The sequence below is a fragment of the Erinaceus europaeus genome, chromosome 18 (genome assembly GCF_950295315.1).
Source record: "Erinaceus europaeus chromosome 18, mEriEur2.1, whole genome shotgun sequence".
Taxonomy (NCBI): Eukaryota; Metazoa; Chordata; class Mammalia; order Eulipotyphla; family Erinaceidae; genus Erinaceus; species Erinaceus europaeus.
The window spans coordinates 59,396,814-59,420,757 of NC_080179.1; the positions used below are offsets into that span (position 1 = coordinate 59,396,814).

General features: G+C 36.0%; 1 protein-coding gene and 1 long non-coding RNA gene across 2 annotated transcripts in view; one reads left to right on the forward strand and one right to left on the reverse strand.

Annotated features, from left to right (window-relative positions):
- Positions 1 to 23,944, reverse strand: part of LRP1B (LDL receptor related protein 1B) — a 1,816,831-nt gene that overhangs the window by 43,110 nt on the left and 1,749,777 nt on the right. Inside the window, exons 83-84 of the mRNA XM_060178059.1 lie at positions 21,346 to 21,510; positions 7,578 to 7,739 (exon numbers count right to left, since the gene is read on the reverse strand). Of these exons, the coding sequence (XP_060034042.1) occupies positions 7,578 to 7,739; positions 21,346 to 21,510 (327 nt within the window). The remainder of the gene's footprint in view (positions 1 to 7,577; positions 7,740 to 21,345; positions 21,511 to 23,944) is intronic.
- LOC132534274 (uncharacterized) overlaps positions 8,220 to 23,944 on the forward strand; it is a 32,666-nt gene continuing 16,941 nt past the window's right edge. Inside the window, exon 1 of the long non-coding RNA XR_009545990.1 lies at positions 8,220 to 8,390. This is a non-coding gene — a long non-coding RNA (uncharacterized LOC132534274). The remainder of the gene's footprint in view (positions 8,391 to 23,944) is intronic.

Genomic DNA, 23,944 nt, shown 5'->3' on the forward strand with positions numbered 1-23,944 from the left:
TCTTTATAAATAAATGACCTTTTGCCAACCTGCAGATTTTACATTTACCTTTTTGCTTAGTAGAACTGAAAGGAAGTTTAAAAATTAGTAGACTGGGGATGATGGTAGAAAAGGATAAAAGTCGATAGTGAGAGTGTCTTGCAAAAATCCGTCATAATGAGATGAGAAACTGTACCTATGTGTCAACACTATACTGTAAACCATTAACCTCACAGTAAATAATTATATTAAAAAAAAAAACCTAGTAGACTGAAAAATGACAGGTTAGGAGAAAATATAGGTGATAAATTTTTTTTGTTTGTTTAGGGAGTAAAATAGGCAGAAAGAATTGATGGTAAAAGAAAAGGATTAAAGATTAAAATAAAAAGACTAGCCAAATTGGCCAGTAAGCTTTCAATAGGAACTGTCTGAAATTATGAAAAATAAAGCTGATGGAACAACATGGGTAATTGCTTTTGAATAATATGAGTAATTCAACCAGGACAATAAAATGGATGTGCTAGGTCTGCAGTTCACTATTTGCTGAGAACATGTATTTGACTAATTGCATACTCAGATCTATGAGGAGAGTCTAAAAACACAGAATAAGGCACCAGTTCACAAAGTTTACAACCCAATTGAAAAGCGAAGACAAGAAGAAAAAGGGAACACAATTTAATCTGAATCATACCCACTGTGACCAAAAAAAAAAAAAAAACCTATTGCTACTGAATATAAAAACTTCACATGGAAAGTCTCATCTAAATTTTGAGCATTTACTAACCTCTGTGGCATAACAATTGAGATGTTTTGCATAGGGGAAGAAGGAGCAATAATGAAATGTAATTAATCTTTACTAAAAAAAAGAAGAGATTATCATGGAATTATGAAATAATACTTTATATTCACAATATAAAATTGTTGTAATCTGTGTGGGGTAATTACACTAAGAACTGCATAGTACAGCCAAAATTAATCATGTAATTTAACGGACAATATGGACAGATAATTACAGTGTATTCATATGGTAATTTGGTAGATCTTAACTAAAGAATAAGTGAATTACTATTTTCTACACTAGAACTGAAGTGGTTTTTTTTTTAAAAGATATTGTATCTATATTTTATCCTATTTAAGCAACAACATATGCAAAAAGATACTTTTTCCTATAATCCTTGTACAGTATCTTAACAGACTACATAAAACTTATGCCACATATCAGACAAAAGGCCAATAATCAAAGTAGATAAGAAAAAAACAAACTGACAAACTCAACAATAAGAAAAAAAAGATCCCATCCAAAATTGGGGAAAAGATATGAACAGACTAATCACCAAATAATAGATCAGAAAGGCCAACAAACATGAAAGAACTGTTCCATGTCATTGATTGTCAGAGAAATGCATACAAAAGCAACACCGAGATAGATACCACTTCACTCTTGTGAGAATTTCCTACAAATGCTGGAAGTGGTTGCAGGGGTAAAGAAACCCTCCCACATTGCTGCTGGGAATGTAAATTATTATTATTATTATTTTTCTGTTCAGGTACTAATGCATGATGATTGCGGACTAAAACTCATAGATGAAGCCTTTAGCTTAATGTTGGATCCTTCAAGTTTATTGGTACTAGTGTGAATAAGGTGTACATAATATATTCCTAATAAACCGAGTTCAAATTGAAATTACAGTGTTTTTCCAAGCAAATAACTAGAGGAATTTTAAGACTATATGGAACGATAGCTTCGCCATTTAAGTCCTTGATTCTCAGAGCTAGCTTCAGTCTTTTTTTTTTTTAATTTTTATTTATTTATTTTTATGGTTTCCTCTATCTTATCCTCCAGCTCACCACTTCAACAATTGACTTCTGCTTTCCTGCTGGCATTCTCGTGATTTTTAAAAACCCATCTATTGTATTCTTTTATCTCTGATTTTTGTTATAACTTCTTTCATATTTTCTCTGATTCCATTGAAAATTTTATCTATTGAACTATTTATTTCAGTGAGCATCCTTAGGATCAGAGCTCTGTTGTTTTCTTTTTGTTGTTGTTGCTGTCACTGGGGTTTCACAACTCCATGCTGACTTTTTTAGAAAGAAAGAAACAGAGACAGAAAGATAGAGGGCAAAATATCAGCACCAAAGCTTCTTCCCACAGAGTGTGAGCCAGGCTCTAACCTTAGATTCAAATATGACAAAGCAGGCAAACTATCCTGGTAATCTCTTTTGCTGCCCCTGAAATCTTCTTTAGAATGTCTGTTGAAAATAGATTTTTCTTCATATTGCTGTCGTGGTCCATCATGATAGCTAATTTCTTTTGTCTTCTTGTGGTATTTGATGCTCCAAAAGAACGTGCACTAGGGTCTGTGTTTGAGTCAGCTTGGGAAGCAGCAGAAATTTACAAAGATTTACAAAGTGCAAAGATCAGAGCACTAAAGCCAAACCAATTTTGGTAGTAACCAGAGAGAAGCTTGAGGCCACAAGTGCTTAGAAAGTGGGTTGTGAACAGAGAGAATTTCTCCTATAATCTGTCCCTGAGGCCTGTTACATGCAGATTCATTTCAACAAGGTTCCCATTAGGATTCCTTTCAGCAAGCTTCCGGAAGAATTTTGGAAAGCTACTGCTGCAACTTGCATTTGTGAATGGCTTTTAGCTTGCTATTCCTCACTGTTGGAAAGTTCATATGTAAAGTTATAGTAGGACTAAGGTAGTGGGGTTTTGGAGTATCTTGCCCCCTGCTCTCCACATTAAAGTTCTGTACCTTTGAGTTCAGTTGTGGATGGCCCTAGTGAGGGGATTTATTTATGTTTTTTTCTGTACCTTTGAGTTCTGTACCTTTGAGTACAGTTGTGGATGGCCCTAGTGAGGGGATTTATTTATGTTTTTTTTCGAAGTGAAAGCTATCTCTCTATGTCCTTGCTGCCTAGATGCTAACATTTTTGTTTGAATTTTTATTTATTAAAAGGAAATACTAACAAAACCCTAGCATAAGAGGGGTAAAACTCCACACAATTCCCACCACCAGAACTCTGTATCCCATCCCATCCCATCCCATCCCATCCCATCCCATCCCATCCCATCCCATCCCATCCCATCCCATCCCATCCCATCCCATCCCATCCCATCCCATCCCATCCCATCCCATCCCATCCCATCCCATCCCATCCCATCCCATCCCATCCCATCCCATCCCGATAACATTCCTATTCTCTAACCCTGTGGGAGTATGGGCTCAGGGTCATTATGGAGTGCAATGGATCAACCTGCCAATGCCCATGTTCAGCAGGGATGCTAACATTCTGCCCCTTGCTATGGAAGACTGAGATTCAAGTCCATTTCTATGCAAGTGTTTCAAGGTATTATAGCTTTGTTGCTGGCAGAAAAAAAGACAGCTTCTCTATCTGGCCATTTGTCCTTGCCCCTGTTATTACTATTTAATTACAAATAACCTCAGATAGTGTTGACCAATGCTTAACATCTAATATATATATATATATATATATATATATACACACACACACACATATATATATATACATATGCCTGCAAAGTAGTTATTCTTTCTCCATAATTTCATAAAACGCAGCTATATTTGTTCTTGTACAACCTACTTAAAGAGTACTTAATTTTGCTTTTGTCATTATTTATCTCTGTCTCTCCTCCCTTGGACCACTGCTGTTAAAATTAATTAGCATTTCAAACCTGTAGATTTTATACTGCCATTATAGTTGTGAAATGTTTTTACTCAGCACAACTAAGAACTGATGTTTTACCTCCCTTAATGGACCTTTAATTAGGCACTGTAATGAACCATTCTGTCATTCCTTCATTTGCTGGCAGAAATTTTTTTATATGCAAGATACAATTTTAACCGAACACCAGGCCCATTCAACCTTGCCAACTCACATCTAATAGATACTAAATTTATTATGCTTTTGTCAGCTGTTGGATTTATCATTTTAATGGTGCTGTCCATAGATGTATTTTGCTGCCAAAGAACAGCATCACCATACTGCAGGGATGTTTGTTGACATTTTGATCAACAACTCCCGAGGTCCATTTCTGACTATAATATTGTTACTTTGGGACCTTGAGCAAGTTATTTAACCTCTGTCTAAGGATTAATTGGTTAATTTTAATAAGTGCTTTGCAGTAAAAGGTGAGAAGTGCTATGACTGCTAATAGTGATAACAAAATTATAATGCAGTCTTTTATAATGCATCAGGCTTCCTCAGACTGTGATTCTAAGATTATAATTAAAATATAAGCTATCTGAATGCATTTTTTTCATAAATCAAATCACTATTATTGAGATCACAGTATTTTAAAAACATATTTCAGAAAGAATTCAGAAAGGTGATGTTTAAACCTTAGAAATATCTTTTGAAAAGGTAGAGAGTAAAAAGGTAGTGCTGGGAGTCGGGCTGTAGCGCAGCGGGTTAAGCGCAGGTGGCGCAAAGCACAAGGACCGGCATAAGGATCCCGGTTCGAACCCCGGCTCCCCACCTGCAGGGGAGTCGCTTCACAGGCGGTGAAGCAGGTCTGCAGGTGTCTATCTTTCTCTCCTCCTCTCTGTCTTCCCCTCCTCTCTCCATTTCTCTCTGTCCTATCCAACAACGACAACAACAATAATAGCTACAACAATAAAACAACAAGGGCAACAAAAGGGAATAAATAAATAAAATAAATATTAAAAAAATTAAAAAAAAAAGGTAGTGCTATTCTACAGTGATAGAACCATTGAGAACAGAGAAATTGTTTTAAAAGAAATAACAGATGGTTATTAAACTAATTAAATGTAGTTTTGTACATGGAAGTGATTTTTATTAACTGTCTCTGAATCTGGTTCAATTTATATTTGATTAATTATTTATCTGTTCTTTTGACAAATGCCATTGATGGATATAGTCTCAAAGAGGTCAGGCCAATCAAGCAGGAAGAAGTCATACAATTAATAATATTGGCTATAAGTGTATACAATCAGAAAATGTAATTAAGTACTAGTAGTCCAGAAAATCAGAAATTACATTAATTCAAACTGAGGATACATGTGAGTAAAGTAAAAAGTTCACAGTTTTTAATCTGAACACAGATAGGTAGGATGTGACATGGACAGAAGGAGATGAGTAGGAATCTTCTCTTCTTCTAATAATAAGAAGATAAAATTGGTGTGACTGCTCCAGGTGCTATCTTGCATACACAAGATCCCTGTGCAACAAAAACATCTAAAAATAAGTACTACTTTTTTTTTGCCTCCAGGGTTATTACTGGGGCTTAGTGCCTACACTCTACTGCTTGTGGAGGCTATTTTTCCCCTTTTTTGTTGCCCTTGTTTATCATTGTTGCTATTACTATTATTATTATTATTATTATTATTATTATTACTGCCATTGTTGTTGGATAGGACAGAGAGAAATCAAGAGAGGACAGGAAGACAAAGAAGGGCAAAGAAAGAGACCTGAAGACCTGCTTCACTGCCAGTAAAGTGACGCCACTTTAGGTAGGGAGCCAGAGACTCCATCCGGGCTCCTTATGCAGGTCTTTGTGCCTGGCATCATGTGCACTTAACCCGCTGCGCTACTGCCTGGCCCCCGAGTACTACAAAATTTTTATTTTTTATTTTTATCCCAAAGCTATTTTAGTGCTCAACAAATAAGCAGGTAAATAAAGTTGTAGCTGCAAAAGAAATGTGTGTGTGGGGGGGGGGGGGGGGGCTGGATTCTAGAAAGGACTAAGTAAGGTAAGTAAGGAGAAAGAGGATAGAGTTGTAAGAAAAAAAAATGCACCATGCACGCGAGAAGTTAAGAAAGAATCAATGTATGTGAGGACAGTATAAAGTTATATGAAGCATGGAGACCATATCAAAAAGAGGAGAGACAGAACTGGGTCATGTTTCAACTGGTTGAATGCACTTGTTACCATGTGTAGAGACTCAGGTACAATCCCATGATAGCCACCTGCAGAGGGACAGGGGGAAGGGGGGAGCACATGCTTCATGAGCAGTGAAGCAGTGCTGCAGGTGTCTTTCTTTCTTCCTCTCTACCTCCACCTTCCATTTCAGTTTCTCTCTGTCTCAGTCCAATAAGTAAATAAATATTTAAAAAGAATAAATATTTAAATATTTGTTAAATATTTAAATATTCAATAAATATTTAAAACAGAGAATGTGGCTATGACATTTTATTTGTATTGAGGTAACAGGGGCCAAATTCCTCTACTGAGAATAAAGTTGGGGAGCAAGTGGTGAAAGTTTGAAGAAAATGAAGATGCGGTAAGGACTGCCCAACTTTCTAAAAGGGAGGCTGGGTCAACCTGCCATTTGAGGAAGACTGGTCCTGAGTGCAGCCCAGAATCGTCCTAGTTGTGACCATGGACTGTGAGCTCAGACTGACAGAGACTCAGAGGTTACACAGGCTTTTGGGCTAAATATGAATATATATGAGCCCTAAACCAGATTGACAGGGTTAACAGTGAATTGTATTGATATACTTTCCTCATATTTGGGAGCTACTCTGTGCCCTAATCCAGCTTTCTAGTGCTAATCTCAACTCTGACACCATCTTCCCAGACAGACAAGATTTTTAGTCTACCTGTTAGCTATCAGGCTCAGGCAAAAATTACTAAAGTCATGGGTCCCTTACCTAAAATAGACTTCCTAGCTTCTTCCCACACAAAGATCCCTAACTTCATCTGCTCTATTCCTACATTTGGGATCCTGTTTATTAAACAGTTTACCCTGTTTTATATCTTACTACCTTTCAGCCACCAAGTTGAAGATGCTACTATAATGCAATCCTGACTTCCTTGGGCAGAAGACCTCACCAATGTGTCCTGGAATCTCATCTCCCCAGAGTCCTACCCCACTAGGGAAAGATAGGAACAGGCTGGCTGTATGGATCGACTTGCTAACTAACACTCATGCCCAGTGGAGAAGTAATTACAGAAGTCAGACCTTCCACCTTCTGCATCCCATAAAAATTGTTAGTCCATATTCCCAGAGGGATAAAGAATAGGGAAGCTTCCAATGAAGGGGGTGGGATAGGGAATTCTGGTGGTGGGAACTGTATGAAATTGTACCCCCATTGTTTTACAGTCTTGTTATCATTATTAAATCACTAATAAATGGAAAGAAAATGAAGATGCAAGCTAGGCATTTAGGAGACATCAATGCCCAAGTAAAGTAGAAGTCATAGCTAGCATCCATTTGAAGTTTGTGGTAAAGATCTGTGTTGTCTTCAGTCATAGTCATCAATAGGCAACACTTCAGAACAGGTGTACAACTGGGGCTAGTTACAGTTATGGATTTTCAGATATTAATAGTAGAGAGGAAGAGAGAGCAAAAGAACTGAAAATGTATGTAAAGGAGTCATTATATTATGGATTCTAAGCTAGTTTGGATGAAGAAGAAACGATGTACATTTAATAGAGAAATGAAGAACAATGTTAAAATTATTGTTGAGCTGGAGTGTCTGAGAGAATGAACCAGAGAGAATGAAGTGACTGAAATTGAGATAGTGAAGGGAACACAAAGTTAACAGGATTCTGAAGTAAATATCAAAGCAAGCTGCCATAGTGCCCCGCAGATGCTATTTTCACTTACAGTACTGGCATCTGTCTCCGGTGTGTTCAGGTTGGCAGTGGCAGTATGGCTGGTTCCCAGGAGTCACACTGCAGGTTCCTCCATTTTGACAAAAGTCTTCACATACTGTCTTACCACAGTTTGGCCCAGTGAACCCTAGTGCACAACTGCAGGTGGGTCTCCCTGTTCAAGAAAATGGGCAGTATAAGAACGTTATTTGATAAAAAAAATAATGAATTCTTTATAGAGTCCTCAGGAAATAAAAATCAAAAAGTCAAAGTTCTAGTTAAGGACTGCCCTTTACCTAAACTATAACCTTTGGTCAGTGGTGGGGAAACTTTCGTTCTGCCAAAGGCTATTTACATGTTTTTAATCATTTGGGGGCCATACAAAATTATCAATGCAAAAATTAGCACTTACCATTGCTCTGAAAAAAGCTCCAAGGTTTATTGAATTTGAGTCCCTCCTGACTTGTCTTGGCACAGCCAGAAGAAATGATTTCAGAGGTTAGACAGGGCATATGGGCCCAATGTTCCCCACTCATGCTTTAGGTAGTAATATGATGTTAATCATTAACACAAGCCTTTCATTTCCAGTACTCCCATGAACCTACAAAATCTAGACTAGAAAACAGGGCCCATGAGCTAGCTCAAGGGCCACTGCACCTGCGCTGTCATGCTTACAACCTAGATTTGAGGCGGTGTCTCACTGCACTCAGGAAGCTTCAGTGCTCTGCTATCTTTCCCTTTTCTCTGTCTCTCTTTCGACTTGAAAAAGTCAACTTGATGTGGATAAATCTCCAGATGACAAATAAATAATATATAAGAAAGAAAGGTAATGCATGTTCACATTAGGTAAAATGACAAGGTTAATTTTATGAATAATTCTACTTGAATTCAAGTATTTTATAAGTTAAATTGCCTATACTATTCCTGGTAGTATTTGCTATTTCTGTTCATCATTGTTATTTGTATTCTTTGTGTAAGTCCACTTACCTATAATTTTGTTCATTACTTATTTGTGGTAATAGAGATTATACTGACATTTAGGTAATAAAATAGAATTCAGATTTCAATCACTGTGTATCAGTCATTACTGGATCTATATAAAGCATGAGCTTTTACTACTTATAGATATTTTAATAATTTTAAAGTGGAGATGTTACCTATAAAAAGGCTTGTAAGTATTATTTACTTTATTTAAATACATTGGGTTAATGGGAAAGTAGTTCAACTGGTAGAGTGATGGACTTGCATGCCTGAAGTTTCCAGTTTAATCAGTATTGTCATGGGTACTGGAATGTGCTCTTGTGTCTCTGTTTCTTTCTCTAAGATCTACATTTCATATGAAATAAACTACTTGAAAATAATACACATACTTCATTTAATATATATACTTGTGAAATTCAATATTATTTCCAATTGATATTTTACTATGTTTTTAGTTAAAACTTTCTTATTTATGTAGAGATAGGCAGATGTAGAGAACTATGGGGGCATCAGAAGGAGATAAAAAGAGACACCCACTCCATCTCTCTTGAAACTTCCCTCCCTACAGGTGGGGACATGGGGCTTAAATCTGGGTTCTTGTGCATAGTACTATGTGTGTTCTACTGGGTACATCAAAACCCAAATCCTGCTATCTTGTGTGTATGTGTGTTAAGATTTATTTAATACTGAGAGAGACAGAGAGAGAGAGAGAGAGAGAACAAGAGTATTACTCTAGCATGTATGATGCCACTGATTAAACTCAGGGCCTCATGCTTGAGAGTATAACACTTTAGACATTGCTCCACCTCCTGAGCCTCTCATTATATATATATATATATATATATATATATATATATTTTAAAGAATTTTTTATATTTATTTCTTTATTCCCTTTTGTTGCCTTTGTTGTTTTATTGTTGTAGTTATTATTATTGTTGTTAATGATGTCATTGTTGTTGGATAGGACAGAGAAATGGAGAGAGGAGGGGAGGATGTGGGGGGAGAAAGACAGACACCAGCAGATCTGCTTCATCGTTTGTGAAGCAACCTCCCTGCAGGCAAGGATCTGGGGCTCGAACCGGGATCCTTATACTGGTTCTTGTGCTCTGCGCCACCTGCGCTTAGCCTTCTGTACTACCACCTGACTCCCCCCACTTTATATTTTTACTCATGGTAAAAGATTGATATTTACTATCTTCTAAGATTATGTGAAGTCTAAATGTAACAGAACACAACAGCAAATCTAATAAGTTTTTTTTTTCACGTTGTTTTCTTTTTTTTTTTTTGCTCTTTGAGGACTAAACATTACAATGAAAGGTGAAGAATTCTTCACGTGTTTTGAACAGCTACTACTGTGGGAGTAATGAGTCTCATTAACTGCTTATACTCTCAGAGAATTATGAAACATATAGCACAGGCATAACTGTATAGAAAAGGTGAAACAAAATAAAAGTAATGCTTATCATTGATAATAGGGGAAGAATATAGTTTATAGTGCATAAAAGGGGTCCAGGTGCATGATGATGGAAAAGGATTTACGTTGGGAGTGAGAGGTTTTTGAATATCTTGACACAGGTAGAAGAGAAACTATCCAACTCTATTGTAAATGATTAATCTCCCAACTATATGATAACAATGATTATAGCTTTATAAAATGTAAAGAAAGAACATAAAAGTAAAAATATATCAGCTATAGATCTTAATTAACTAGGACTCAGAAAATTGTCACTTAGTTGACTAGCACCTGACTATTCAACCATCATCTCTCACCTTTGTAGATATGAGGCATATTTGTAATGAGTGAAAAAAAATCATGAGTGAATGATTTTAGACAAACTATGAAGGAAGTTTGTTTGTTTGCCATAGAATCTACATTGAATGATGACTCTACCTTTTTTACTAAAGGAATTTCTAGTGAAAAAAATGTATCCAAATAAAATATACCTGTGTTTAAAGAAATAATGAATAAACTAACATTTCATAAATTGTTTTATTTTGAAAGGGTTCCACACAATGCCAGAAGCTAGGTATTGCTCCTCAATTAAGTACGCTATAAATATTTTTTATGATGAATACTATTGTTTTTTAAATTATATATGTTATTAGTTCGGTGGCAGATTTGGTGCATTTAATATACATTAAAATCTGAGTACTCATATTTCTCATTGCTAGAAAGTGGTTTTATAACATTTAAATAAATATTTTCTTGTAATGTTAGTGAATATTAGTTATTGGTTATACACAGAAGTAATTTCTTCATTAGACAAAGATGGGTAGAAAAGATACAAACAGGCAAATAAGTAGAGGGTGAAAAAACTGCTCAACACAGTTGTTGGAATATGGTTATTAAGAAAAGTCAGTCTTGGGGCCAGATGGTAGTGTAGCGGGTTAAATGCACGTGGTACAAAGTACAAGGACCTGCGTAAGGATCCTGGTTCAAGCCCCCGGCTCCCCATCCCCACCTGCAGGGGAGAGCGCACCCTCACAAGTGGTGAAACAGATCTCTTTGTCCTATCCAATGACAGCAACAACAATAATAACAACAACAACAACAATGATAAACAACAAGGGCAACAAAAGAGGGGGAAAAAATGGCCTCCAGGAGCAGTGGATTCATAGTGCAGGCACCCAGCCTCAGTGGTAACCCTGAAGGCAAAAAAAAAAAAAAAGAAAAAAGAAAAAAAAAAAAAGGAAAAGCAAAAGAAAAGTGAAAGACTTAAAGAGAGGTGATTTCATTTAATTATCGGTAAGTGACCAGCAGAGGAACAGAGCATGTAAATAGCAACACACACTAACACAGACAATATACGAATTACAGAATGTACAGGAGCAATCAAAGTGCACTAGAACAACCGTAAAAGAATGCCCTTCAGCAGCAAGACTTAATCCCTACCAATTAAGCATAAGTACCGTTTTACTACCTTTCAATTTTTTTTTCCCTTTTTGAAATCTGAAATAATATCACAAGGTAAATGGCAGACATTTGCAAGAAATAATTACAACCCACCAAAGCACTTAAACTTTTCTCTCTTCCAGTTACTCGGACTCTGTACTTTTCATCTCATCTACAACTATTTTGAAACTAGGTCAGAGTGACTAGGATGTCCCCCAGATAGCACATCCCTCACAACATTTAGATTGTGGCAGGATCATTTTCACAAAGCTCATTTTTTTTTCCCTCCTTCAAAGCAATTTATTTTTGGCAAATAGAATCTTCATATTCAATGGAATAATATCTAACTTGAAACAGCTGATCCTTTGTTTGCTGTTTGGAAATGAACCATCTGTTGCAGAGTTTTATAATGGGCTCCATCTACTATTTTCAACCCTCTCTGTGGGTGCACCCTAACAAGTTGTATTAGATTCATTTATAAAGATCACTGATAGCTTAATTTTGACATTTGAAAAATAAACAGCAGTACTGTGATTGGAGTAAAGATTTATAGCAGGGAAGCATACTCAGAACACGGGGGTTGAAAGACTATAAGGGTAATGCAATCAGGAAGGCATCAATTGACCTGAGGAAGGAGGGGAAGGCAGAGTTTGCTGGCTCTAATGGTTTAGTTTCTACAGTGTTTATAGGTCAGCCTTTAAGAATGCAGGTTGTCAAATTTCTTGGATTCATAGACTATTTGAGCCAGTTACTTGTTATGAAACAATGGGCAAATACCACCTTATTTGCTAATTTCTTTGTGTGAAAGTAAGGATAACATTTGAATCTAGCTTATGTTTTGGTTTTTTTTAATATTTATTTAATTTATTTATTCCCTCTTGTTGCCCTTGTTGTTTTATTGTTGTAGTTATTATTGTTGTCGTAGTTGTTGGATAGGACAGAGAGAAATGGAGAGAGGTGGAGAAGAAAGAGAGGGGGAGAGAAAGATAGACACCTGCAGACCTGCTTCACCGCCTGTGAAGCGACTCCCCTGCAGGTGGGGAGTCAGGGCTTGAACCGGGATCCTTATGCCGGTCCTTGTGCTTTGCGCCACCTGTGCTTAACCTGCTGTGCTACAGCCCTACTCCCTGTTTTTTTTTTTTTTAAGAATATATAAGCAAATGCTTGCATGTAGAATGCACAGCTACATTTTAGCTCTAATTACTATCTAGTAATCCTACTAAGTAAGATACATTATTGTTAAGCAGGACTTGCTCTATGACTGTGTATACAAAGGAACTGTAACATTCCAGAAAATCATTCTGATGATTTCGTTATATGACACCTTTTTTCTGGACCTCTTATGAAAAGTAAAATTTAATCTAAAGTCGTTTTATAGTGGTGGTGGGGACAAAACAGGAAATCTCTATTAATTTTACTGTCAGTACTCAACATTTCAAACTATGAAAGATGAAGCCTCTTTTCTTTACCTCTTTTTTTAAGTTTTATTATTTTTAATTTTTAAAATTATTATCTTTATTTATTGGATAGAGACAGCCAGAAATTGAAAGGGAAGAGGGAGACAGAGAGGGAGAGAGATAGAGAGACACCTGCAGCACTGCTTCACCACTTGTGAAGCTTTCCCCCTGCAGGTAGGGACTGGGGGCTTGAACCCTGGTCCTTGCACATTGTAACATGTGCGCTCAACCAGGTGCGCCACCACTCAGCCCCCAAAGCCACTGATCTTTACCTCTTTTAAGACACTTAATTCTATCCTTTAAAAAAGGACAAACACCCAAGAGACTACACATGTGGAATGACAACACTTCAGCTTCATTACTCAGGTGAGACCTTTCCTTTCATAGTACACTCTAATTCCATCTCAGGTGGTTCACTTTCTAACAAAGTACTAAAACCTAGATATACACCAGTTTCTGTGAGAGAGAGCATATGTTCACACGTATCCGCAAACTACTGCAAAATATATACCTGAAAGCAGAAGTACACTAGAGTTTGCAGTGAGTACCCCCCTAACACTTCCTCTCCACTATTCCAAGCTTTGGGTCCATGATGGCTCAACAATTTGTTTGGCTTCATATGTTAACTCTCTTTTCAGTCACCAGGTTCCAGATGCCATCAGGATGCCGGCCAGGCTTCCCTGGACTGAAGACCCCACCATTGTGTCCTGGAGCTCAGCTTCCCCAGAGACCCACCCTACTAGGGAAAGAGAGAGGCAGACTGGGAGTATGGACTGACCAGTCAACGCCCATGTTCAGCAGGGAAGCAATTACAGAAGCCAGACCCTCTACCTTCTGCAACCCACAATGACCCTGGGTCCATGCTCCCAGAGGGCTAGAGAATGGGAAAGCTATCATGGGAGGGGGTGGGATATGGAGAATGGGTGGTGGGAATTGTGTGGAGTTGTACCCCTCCTACCCTATGGTTTTGTTAATTAATCCTTTCTTAAATAAAAAAAAAGGATACACACATATACAAAACAAAAACAAGAGTACACATCTGAGTGAATATTATTCATGAACATCTACTACTTTATCTCTCTACTAACAAAATCAATTTCATGTGAATGCCAAATTAGAAAGCTACTTTACTATTTCTGTAAATGTGTCTGATCTTTTTAAAAGATAATTTATGTGAATTCACTCATTTGTCTTTGTTATGCATAGTCTATCCTACTTAACGTGGTACTGTTATGTCAGCCTACTGTTAAAAAATATTTACCCCACTTTATAATGTTCTATATCTAACTATTATTTTGTATATCCACTGATTAGTGAATATATTATGCTAAATTCATTAAGTATAAGTATTATTAGTAGTGAATTACTTGGGAATTGCATATTTACAAATATATGCATTTAATGTTTTTCTAAGAAAATTCTGAACAAATGTTCTTTACTCATAATACCTTTACAACTTGGATAAAAAAATACATTTTTCTCCTTTTAGAGTAAAAAAATAACAAGGTAAGAGACAAATCATTGCAGCTTTATACCGTAATCAATAAGCCTCTCTCTTGATCTTTTACCCTTACAACTATTGTTCTACTCTCTAAGTCCATTCACTTCTGGTGTAATAAAAGATTCATTAATAAAAACTCTAAATTAAAAGATGTGCCATTCTATTTTTCTACTATTATTATTTATTAATAAAATGCTTCCTGAACTAAGGACATCATTTGTACATATTTTTACAAGTTAACTATAGCTGTGGAATTATCTTTAGTATCTCAGATAGTACAGAGAACTATTTTGCAAAATTTGACCAAAAAGTGGGAAAATTATGAGCTCGATCTAGTCTCTTTCCAGGTACTACTTAATATGGTTTGACATGTTTCAGATTTAAGGTCACAATATACTGATACTTCCAGAAAGTTCATATTCAGCTAGCAATGTAGAAAGGAGCCAGTCACTTATTTTTCTTTTTCCATGAATATAAGTCAAATTCAAGCCACCAGGTACTACTTAATATAGTTTGACATGTTGCAGATTATAGGTCACAACATACTGATACTTCCAGAAAGTTCATATTCAGCTAGCAATGTAGAAAGAAGCCAGTCACTTATTTTTCTTTTTCCATGAATATAAGTCAAATTCAAGCCATTGATATTAGCCTAGAAAATCTTTAGGCTAAATAATCCCTGTTTTTCTTATTATGTGGTTCAGATTAATAGTGACAAAGATTTAAGAAGACAGTAATGGAAATATAGTGACTCTTCCTTTTCATTTTCTCATACGTTTGTTTTGAAGATTCTAGGACAGAAAACAGTGTCTATAGCTTACTGATGTATATCAAATAGTTAAGATCATGACAATAGGATTAATTAATACTATGGTTTATCATAATATCACTGTCATTTTACCTTTTGTTTTGATCTCAATATGAAAATATAGAGAGATGAAGTATCTGTTTTCTTTTTTTAAAATATTTATTTCCTGTTGTTGCCCTTGTTGTTTCCCATATAGGCCTCATATTTATATAATTAGCAGTTGTGTTTCTTTTCTTTTCTTTTTTTTTTTTTAACAAAAGATAAAATGGAGGGAGGGTGGGAAACTGCTCACTCACTATGGAGCAAATAACTGTGTGTGAGGCCCTGATGTTATGGTCTTTGTTTCTTTCCCTTTTTCTAACTCTCCGTCTCTGACTCTTTATAAAGTAAAAGAAGATAAAAGGAAAGAAAGGGAAGGGGAGGGGAGAGAAGGGGAGCAAAGCAGAGTGGAGCAGAGCAGAGCAAAGCAAAAATTGGTCTGAGAGCAATAAAAACATACGTTTGAGGCACTGGAGCTACAAAAATTTTACTAATAATAAAATGAAAAGAAAATAAGAGAAAAAGAAAAAATAACATTAATCTTTTATATATGCTATATTTTACACTTTTTAACTCTTTTTATGACTTTCAGCTTCAGTTTTATACTATAAACAATAATAGTATAGATTACTTTCTAATCATGTAAAATCCTTAGCTTATTTATTTTTCAGGGGAGAATATGATTATAAAATCACATTTTTTGTGAAAAGACAAGAAGTTAGAAACTCTTGGTGTCTGCACAATTTGTTTCCAGGCTTATACCATGAACATCTTCTGGAAGTGATTTACAATTGTGATTTTTATTTTCAGCTAACTGTGTTCTTCTTCACTTTGTCCTTCCTCCAAACCCTGCTTTTGGTTTTCCTTTTTTTTTTTTAATTTTAATATATATATATTTATTTATTTTCCCTTTTGTTGCCCTTGTAGTAGTTATTATTGCTGTCATCATTGTTGGATAAGACAAAGAGAAATAGAGAGAGGAGGGGAAGACAGAGGAGGGAGAGAAAGATAGACACCAACAGACCTGCTTCACCGCCTGTGAAGAGACTCCCCTGCAGGTGGGGAGTCAGGGGTTTGAACCGGGATCCTTACGCAAGTCCTTGCGCTTTGTGCCACCTGCACTTAACCCGCTGCACTAACGCCCGACTCCCTTTCTTTTCCTTTTATGTGTACTGCCTTCATGTGTGTCAGACTTGTCTTCTATGCTCAAAATGATTCTATTTTTCTACTTGATTTAACATAGGTAAGTATGTTTGTCATTTATTTGTTAAATTATATACACTATGTGCTCAGCTTTATTTTTTTTCAAACAATTCTTTCTTGGATTCTGAAAAAGCAAGTAGTTAAATTCCAGCTTTTCACATTCTCAAATATAACCAATGTGTTAAGGGTGGTAGGAGATCAAACTGAATGTAACTAAAGACAGTCCTCATTTAAATAAAAAGTGAGGGGGTCAGGCGGTAGTGCAGCGGGTGCACTTGGCTCTAAGCACAGCTCCCCACCTGCAGGGGAGTCGCTTCACAGGCGGTGAAGAAGGTCTGCAGGTGTCTTTCTCTCCCCCTCTCCTCTTCCTCTCTTCTCTCCATTTCTCTCTGTCCTATCCAACAATGACATCAATAATAATTACAACAACAATTAAAAAAAAAGGGCAGCAAAAGGGGGGGGGAGTACATAAAAAGTGAAAGAAAAGCAAAGAAGGATAACTTAAATGCATAGTCACCTTTTATCAAGTTGCTGATTAGGTTTGTATAATTTACATCCTATTTATTTGAGCGGTATTAATACATATATTTTCCCATGAGTTCAAATATCTTCTACAGCTTAACTTAACTTTAAGTAAGTCAACCACCGTATTTGGGGGGCGGTGTCCTGGACTGAAAAATCTGAATAAATGAGAAAGAAAATTCTTTCCACCTACTTACCTATTATTTTTAATAAGAATCTTTCCTATTGCAGAGATATTTTCTTTTCCTTTTTTTTAAAAGAATATATTTATTTATTCCCCTTTGTTGCCCTTGTTGTTTTATTGTTGTTGTTGGATAGGACAGACAGAAATGGAGAGAGGAGGGGAAGACAGAGAGGGATAAGAGAAAGATAGACACCTGCAGACCTGCTTCACCTCTTGTGAAGCGACTCTCCTACAGGAGGCGAGCCGGAGGCTTGAACCTGGATTCTAACGCCAGTCCTTGAGCTTCGCGCCACGTGCGCTAATGCCCGACTCAGTTTTTTTCTTTTTTCTTAACAGCAAGCTGTCTCCTTTTACTTCATTTTTTAAAAAATCATTTTTATGGGGTGGTGGGGGCAGGGGTTAATGGTTTACAGTGACGTAGTTGATGCATGGGTACAACTACTCAACGCTCTGTGAAAAGTTCTCCACAGAACACTCTCACCCACAAACTCAGTCCTTTTTCATGAGGATGCACAGGGTGTGGACAGCAATCCTTCAATAGCCAAAGGTCTCAGGTCGAGTGGCAGAGCTACAAAGATAGTGACTAATTTCTTCTTATTGCATTTAAATAATTTAATACAAGTGCTCTGTCTACTAAAAAAAATGCATTTTTTTCATCAATCAGTTTTGCTTTTGCACATTTCCAAACTTCCCAAAATAAAAATTTGCCTTCTGTATAAGTTCACAATTGAAAGTACTATTTCAAACATGCAAACCTTACTACTCTCTTCCTTTAAATCAACTATGTAGAAAAAGGTAATTCTTTTGAATGTGAACATTAAAAATCTGAATCACATACCTGCAAACATAAGAGAAATGATAAACAGTAAGAATATACCTAAATAATGTTAATAAAATTCAATTATTATTACAATTGTGAATTATAAATATATAAATATAAAGATGATGTAAACAAGTATATAGTTATACATATAATTATGAAAATGTCTTAATGACATCCATGATGAAAATTAAATTTTCATACAGATTTTAATAATATAATGCAAGTAACATTATTTACTTTAATATTTGCTATTTTTTTTTACAAAAGGCAAATTTTATCTTCAATTTCATCCTACTATGAGCAAATCAAATAAATAAACTACACAAAACATTCTTGATATAAATGATGCCAAAAGTAGTTTATGATGTCAAAGTAGCTTAATTCTTGTATTGTCCTATATGAATGTAGAACATATATTTTATTTCTAGTTTCATTATTATAAAAGAAAAAGCTTTAAGGAATGTGAACTCACTCTGACATACAAAAATTAATTATGTCCTTTTAATTAACTAGTGGCATTTCTTTTGTTAAACTGCTATAGTTCTTTACAGCTGTCATAAACTTATAAATTTTAATTAAGGCTGCTCAAGACCTTAGTTATAATGTCCACATAGGAATTTGCCAAAAGATTTAACTATAAGTAAACCAACAATGAATAAATCCATGAATACCCATTGAGATTTGTTTAACAAATTAATATTTGTGTGGAGATAATGAGGTTCTGCAGTCTAAGACACCAAGCAATGTTTTAATAAAGTCAAATTTTAAAAGATAAAGATTCTTTGTAAATGTCTTAATTAGATATTATGCTACTAATTATTAGGTGCTAAAAAACAATAAACTACATGACCAGTATCTCATTTGAGTTGAATTCATGTGAAGACACATTTATATTACTAATTTGTATTTTTTTTTTCTGAACATACTATCTAAGTAAGTAGGGAGTTGGGCGGTAGCACAGTGGGTTAAGCTCAAGGACTGGTGTAGGATCCTGGTTCCAGCTCCTGGCTCCCCACTTGCAGGGGAGTCGATTCACAGGCGGTGAAGCAGGTCTGCAGGTGTCTTTCTCTCCCCCTCTCTGTCTTACCCTCTTCTCTTGATTTCTTTCTGTCCTACCCAACAATGACATCATCATCATCAACAACAATAACAGCTACAACAATAAAGCAAGGGTAACAAAAAAAGGAATAAATAAATAAATATAAAAATGTGACAAACTATGGATATTTATTTTTAATTTTAGTTAATTATTAATTTATTTTTAAAAAGATTAGATCTGTATAGATTGTAATTTAATGACTGTATAGTGTCCTTTGCAATAAATGGTACAATTTTCAAAGTTTGTCTTATTATGTATTTGAGTTAATTTTTTTCCATGGGAATATATTTTGAATTTAACATAAGTCAATAGAAAATGTGTTTCAATGTTCATTTAAATGTTACTTAATATACTTTCTGCCAATATGGTCACTGAATAAACTAAGATTTCAACTATAACCTAACATAGTAGCTGATACTGTCAAAGCATATTAGATATTATATTGCAATGTAGTTATTATTTTTCATAACTTAAGAGTGCTATCAACTGTTCTGCTATAGAATGTTTAAATTTAGAATTAGTCAAATTTTCTTTCTTTTTTTCAGTATTTTAAAAGTCTTTATTTATTGGATAGAGATTGAGAGGGCAGGGGGAGATTGAGAGGAAGAGAGAAAGATAGACACCTACAGCACTGCTTTACCACTTGCAAAGCTTTCCTCCTGTAGGTGGGAGCCAAGAGCTTGAACCTGGGTGCTTGAACTTTGTAACATGTGTGCTTAACCAGGTGTGCCACCACCCAGCCCATTAGTCAAATTATCAATGACATTTGATTTTTAATATTATCCTGTTAAATAAAACATTAGAAACGTATATTTTGCCAGCCTGTGAAATTTCTTTTATATCAACCCATACCATCTTTTAGTTCCTTTCACTGTCCTGATGCTGATAAAACACATATTCCAAACATTCCTACTTAGCTAAGGAGCTATATCTGTTGAATAATCACATGATTTCTACTGAAGTCTATAGGGATTACCCATAAAAGCCTTATAAACAGTGCTTGATTTAAATCAATTTCAAAATTCATAAGGAAGAATAAATGTTTCTTTACTAAAAGGCAAGCTAAATATTCCTGTGACACCTTAGAAAACTTATAGATAGCATTGACTATTTCAAGTTTAGAGGGCATAGTTATATCACTTGCATAGCACACAAATTAATAATAGTATGCCTTTGCATATATCTGCTTTCAAAGGGAGCTCCTCAATACTTCTTTTTCCTAGGAGGACTGTGAATATAATATGAAAACATTAAGTACTTAGAATGTTTGTGAATTTTTTAAATATATGATCTTTGCTATCTTGTCTAAATCCTAACCAGCAAGAAAACAATGGGCTCAGTCATGTGAAGTTTATAAACTGGTTCTGTTTTATTATTCTCTTTCAGAGTCAAAATATCAATAATCACTGGGCCCTGTCAGTGGTATTCTTACAACAAATTGATTAGAGATACATTAATGCTAAATTTTGTGACTTGAAATTTGATATACTGAATAAATTATATTCATTAGTTTATTCATTATATATAAACATCATTATTTTTAATGTTCTCATAAGCTCTATATGAAGATATAAGGATCTATACTTTTAATAATAAACATTTTTAGTATTTTATCAGAGGGTTAATGTTTTACATTATAGTTATTGACCTGTAAGTACAACCACTTATCTCCTCATGATAGGTGTCTGCATGTCACTCACTCCCCAATCCTAGGTGTCAAACTATATACAGACACATACACACACAGGACTCTACCATATCAGGTAGAAAAAGAGAGAAAAATCAGAGACACAACAGCTCTGAAGTTTTCTTCAGTGCCACCAGTCTGCACTATGATGTACCAGAGGTTTTTTTTTTTAATGATTTCTTTCTTTCTTTTTAAATTTATTTCCCTTTTATTGCCCTGGTTGTATTTTTTATTGTTGTTGTAGTTATTATTGTTGTAGTTATTGATATCATCGTTGTTGGATAGGACAGAGAGAAATGGAGAGAGGAGGGGAAGACAGAGGAGGAGAGAAAGATAGACACCTACAGACCTGCTTCACCGCCTGTGAAGAGACTTCCCTGCAGGTGGGGAGCCTGGGGCTGGAACCGGGATCCTTATGCGGGTCCTTGTGCTTTGCAACATGAGCACTTAACCAGGTGTGCCACCATCTGGTCCCATGGGTCCTTGTGCTTTGTGCCACCTGTGTTTAACCCATTGTGCTACCGCCCAACTCCCATGAAAAAAAAAAAAACAATTTCAATACACAATGGTAATCAAATATTTACCTAGAACCGATGGTATGCAAGTTCCTCCATTTTGACAGTAATTGCTACAGTGGTTTACTTCACATCTCTCTCCTGAATAACTTGGCCAACAGTGACACCTCAAATCACCTTTCTCATTTAAGATGCATCTTCCTCCATTTTCACAAGTCATTTTGCAGGAATCATCTGTTTATAAGAAGAGATATAAATATTAACAAGCTTTTCTAATAAAGTGTAAAATGAAAAAATCATTAAACAAATGAAATATTAGTATTTCTTTATATAAAATGCTGAAAAGTACCCTAAAATAAAAAAGAAAATCAAATACTATCTAAAAATAGGAAGTGCAGACTTCAGTCAACCTTGAATAGGAAATTCCAGTACTGAATTAAGTTTATTTTCATTACATTTAAAATATTTTTCATTCTTTTTTAAAAAAGTATTTTATTAGCCTTGTTTACTTTTCAGGTAGAAACAGCCAGAAACTGTGAGGGAAAGGCGAGAGACACAGAGAGAGAGAGAGAGAGAGAGAGAGAGAGAGAGAGGGGAGGGGAGGGGAGGGGAGGGGAGGGGAGGGGAGAGGAGGGGAGAGGAGGGGAGAGGAGGGGAGAGGAGGGGAGAGGAGGGGAGAGGAGAGGAATGCCTGCAGCACTGCTTCACCGCTCACAAAGCTTTGCCCCTGAAGGTGGTGACCAGAGGCTCAAACTAAGGTCCTTGGAATTGTAACATATGCACTCTACCAGGTGTTCCACTACCCAGTCCCATATTCTTTATGCTTGTTATGCATTAGATAATAAAACCAACTGAAGCTTTCTGAAAATGAGACACTTCTTTTTTTTAAAAAGTTTTATTTATAAAAAGGAAATACTGACAAAACCATAGGATAAGAGGGGTACAACTCCACACCATTTCTACCACCAGAACTCCGTATCCCATCCCCTCCCCTGAAGCTTTCCTATTCTTTATCCCTCTGGAGTATGGACCCAGGGCCATTGTGGGATGCAAAAGGTAGAAAGTCTGGCTTCTATAACTGCTTCCCTGCTGAACATGGTTGTTGACAGATTGATTCATATTCCTGGCCTGTCTCTCTTTCCCTAGTGGGGTGGGGCTCTGGGCAAGCGGGACTCCAGGACACACTAGTGGTGTGTCTCCTTTATCTGTCTATCTGTTTCTTTGTGGTTCTACCTCTTGTTTTATATCCTTTATTTTAAATTTTAAAATAAAAATAAAAAGACTGACTAGCAATGGAATCATGCAGGTGTAAAACCTTGTCAAAAAATGTTTTCTCTATAAAAACAAATGATATATTCATGTGTAAACAAGCTTAACTCTACATACTACATTTGCAGTAAATAAGGATACAATACTATAAATATATCTTGCATATTTTAGTTTATCAAATATTCATAACAGGCCAGGTTTAGCCATGTCATAAAGAAAACATGGTTAGAAAGTATCAGTCACTAACTGTCCTCAGGTAGAAAAGGATGCTAATGGCATTGTCTATCTCCAGACTGACTACCTTTAGGTCTGGTCATCTGTGAGCAGAAAGCATCTTAAGAGACAATTTATAATACTAGACAGTCCTTGGCCATTGTCCTTGTTGGAACAGAGGAGTATTAAAGGCTGTGATTGACTAAAGAACTGTGTGTGTTGGTGGACCAGGGGGTAGCATATGGGGTTAAACACACATAGTGGGAAGCGCAAGGACCAAGGATCCTGGTTCGAGCCCCCCCCATCTAGCCCCTACAAGGTCACTTTAGAAGTGGTGAAGCAGGTCTGCAGGTGTCTATCTTTCTCTCTCCCTCTCTTTCTTCCCCTCCTCTCTCAATTTCTCTGTGCTATCCAACAACAATGACAGCAACAACACCGATAAACAACCAGAGCAACAAAAGAGAAAAAAAAAAATGCCCTCTAGGAACTTCGTAAAATTAAGCACAATAATGTTAATCAAATATACACGAGAATTTGACTTCTAACATATCTACCATATCTAGTACAGTGGGAGTAAGAAGAGCTAAGATCTAGGCATGTAAGTTGTAAAACATTTCAACAGGAAATAGGGGCAGCTATTTGGCAAGTAGCCAGGCAACATTCAGTATTATTTTCTTAGTGCCAATATAAAGTACAGTGAGCATACAGCTGACATGGCAAAGTATTTGTGAATACCAGAGGTGAACATTGGAGGTGGTGGCAAGAAATCAATCTGACTGAACCTATATCAGAATGTGAAGAAAAAGAAAAGAGGAGAGAATCTGAAGTGGTGATTAGAGAGTCACAGGTCTTTGGATATAGGACTTGCCTCCAAATCAATGTGTGTTCTGTAAAGAATCGAAAATGTATGAGAATTCCTGTACAGTCAGGAATTAAGCTGACACTGTGTCCCAATTCTATAGGCTAGATGTATGGGACAGCCAAATGTATATGCATTCAAAAGCAACTGGAAGGTAAAAAATCATACTGGTGTTTCACAAAGAAGGAAAGGGGAAATTAAACATAATTAGGCAATTTTTTTTCTTTTTTCTTTATTATTTTTTTTCTTTTTTGTTTGCCTTTAGGGTTATCACTAGGGCTCAGTGTCTATACTATGAATCCACTGCTCCTGGTGTGTTTTTTTTTA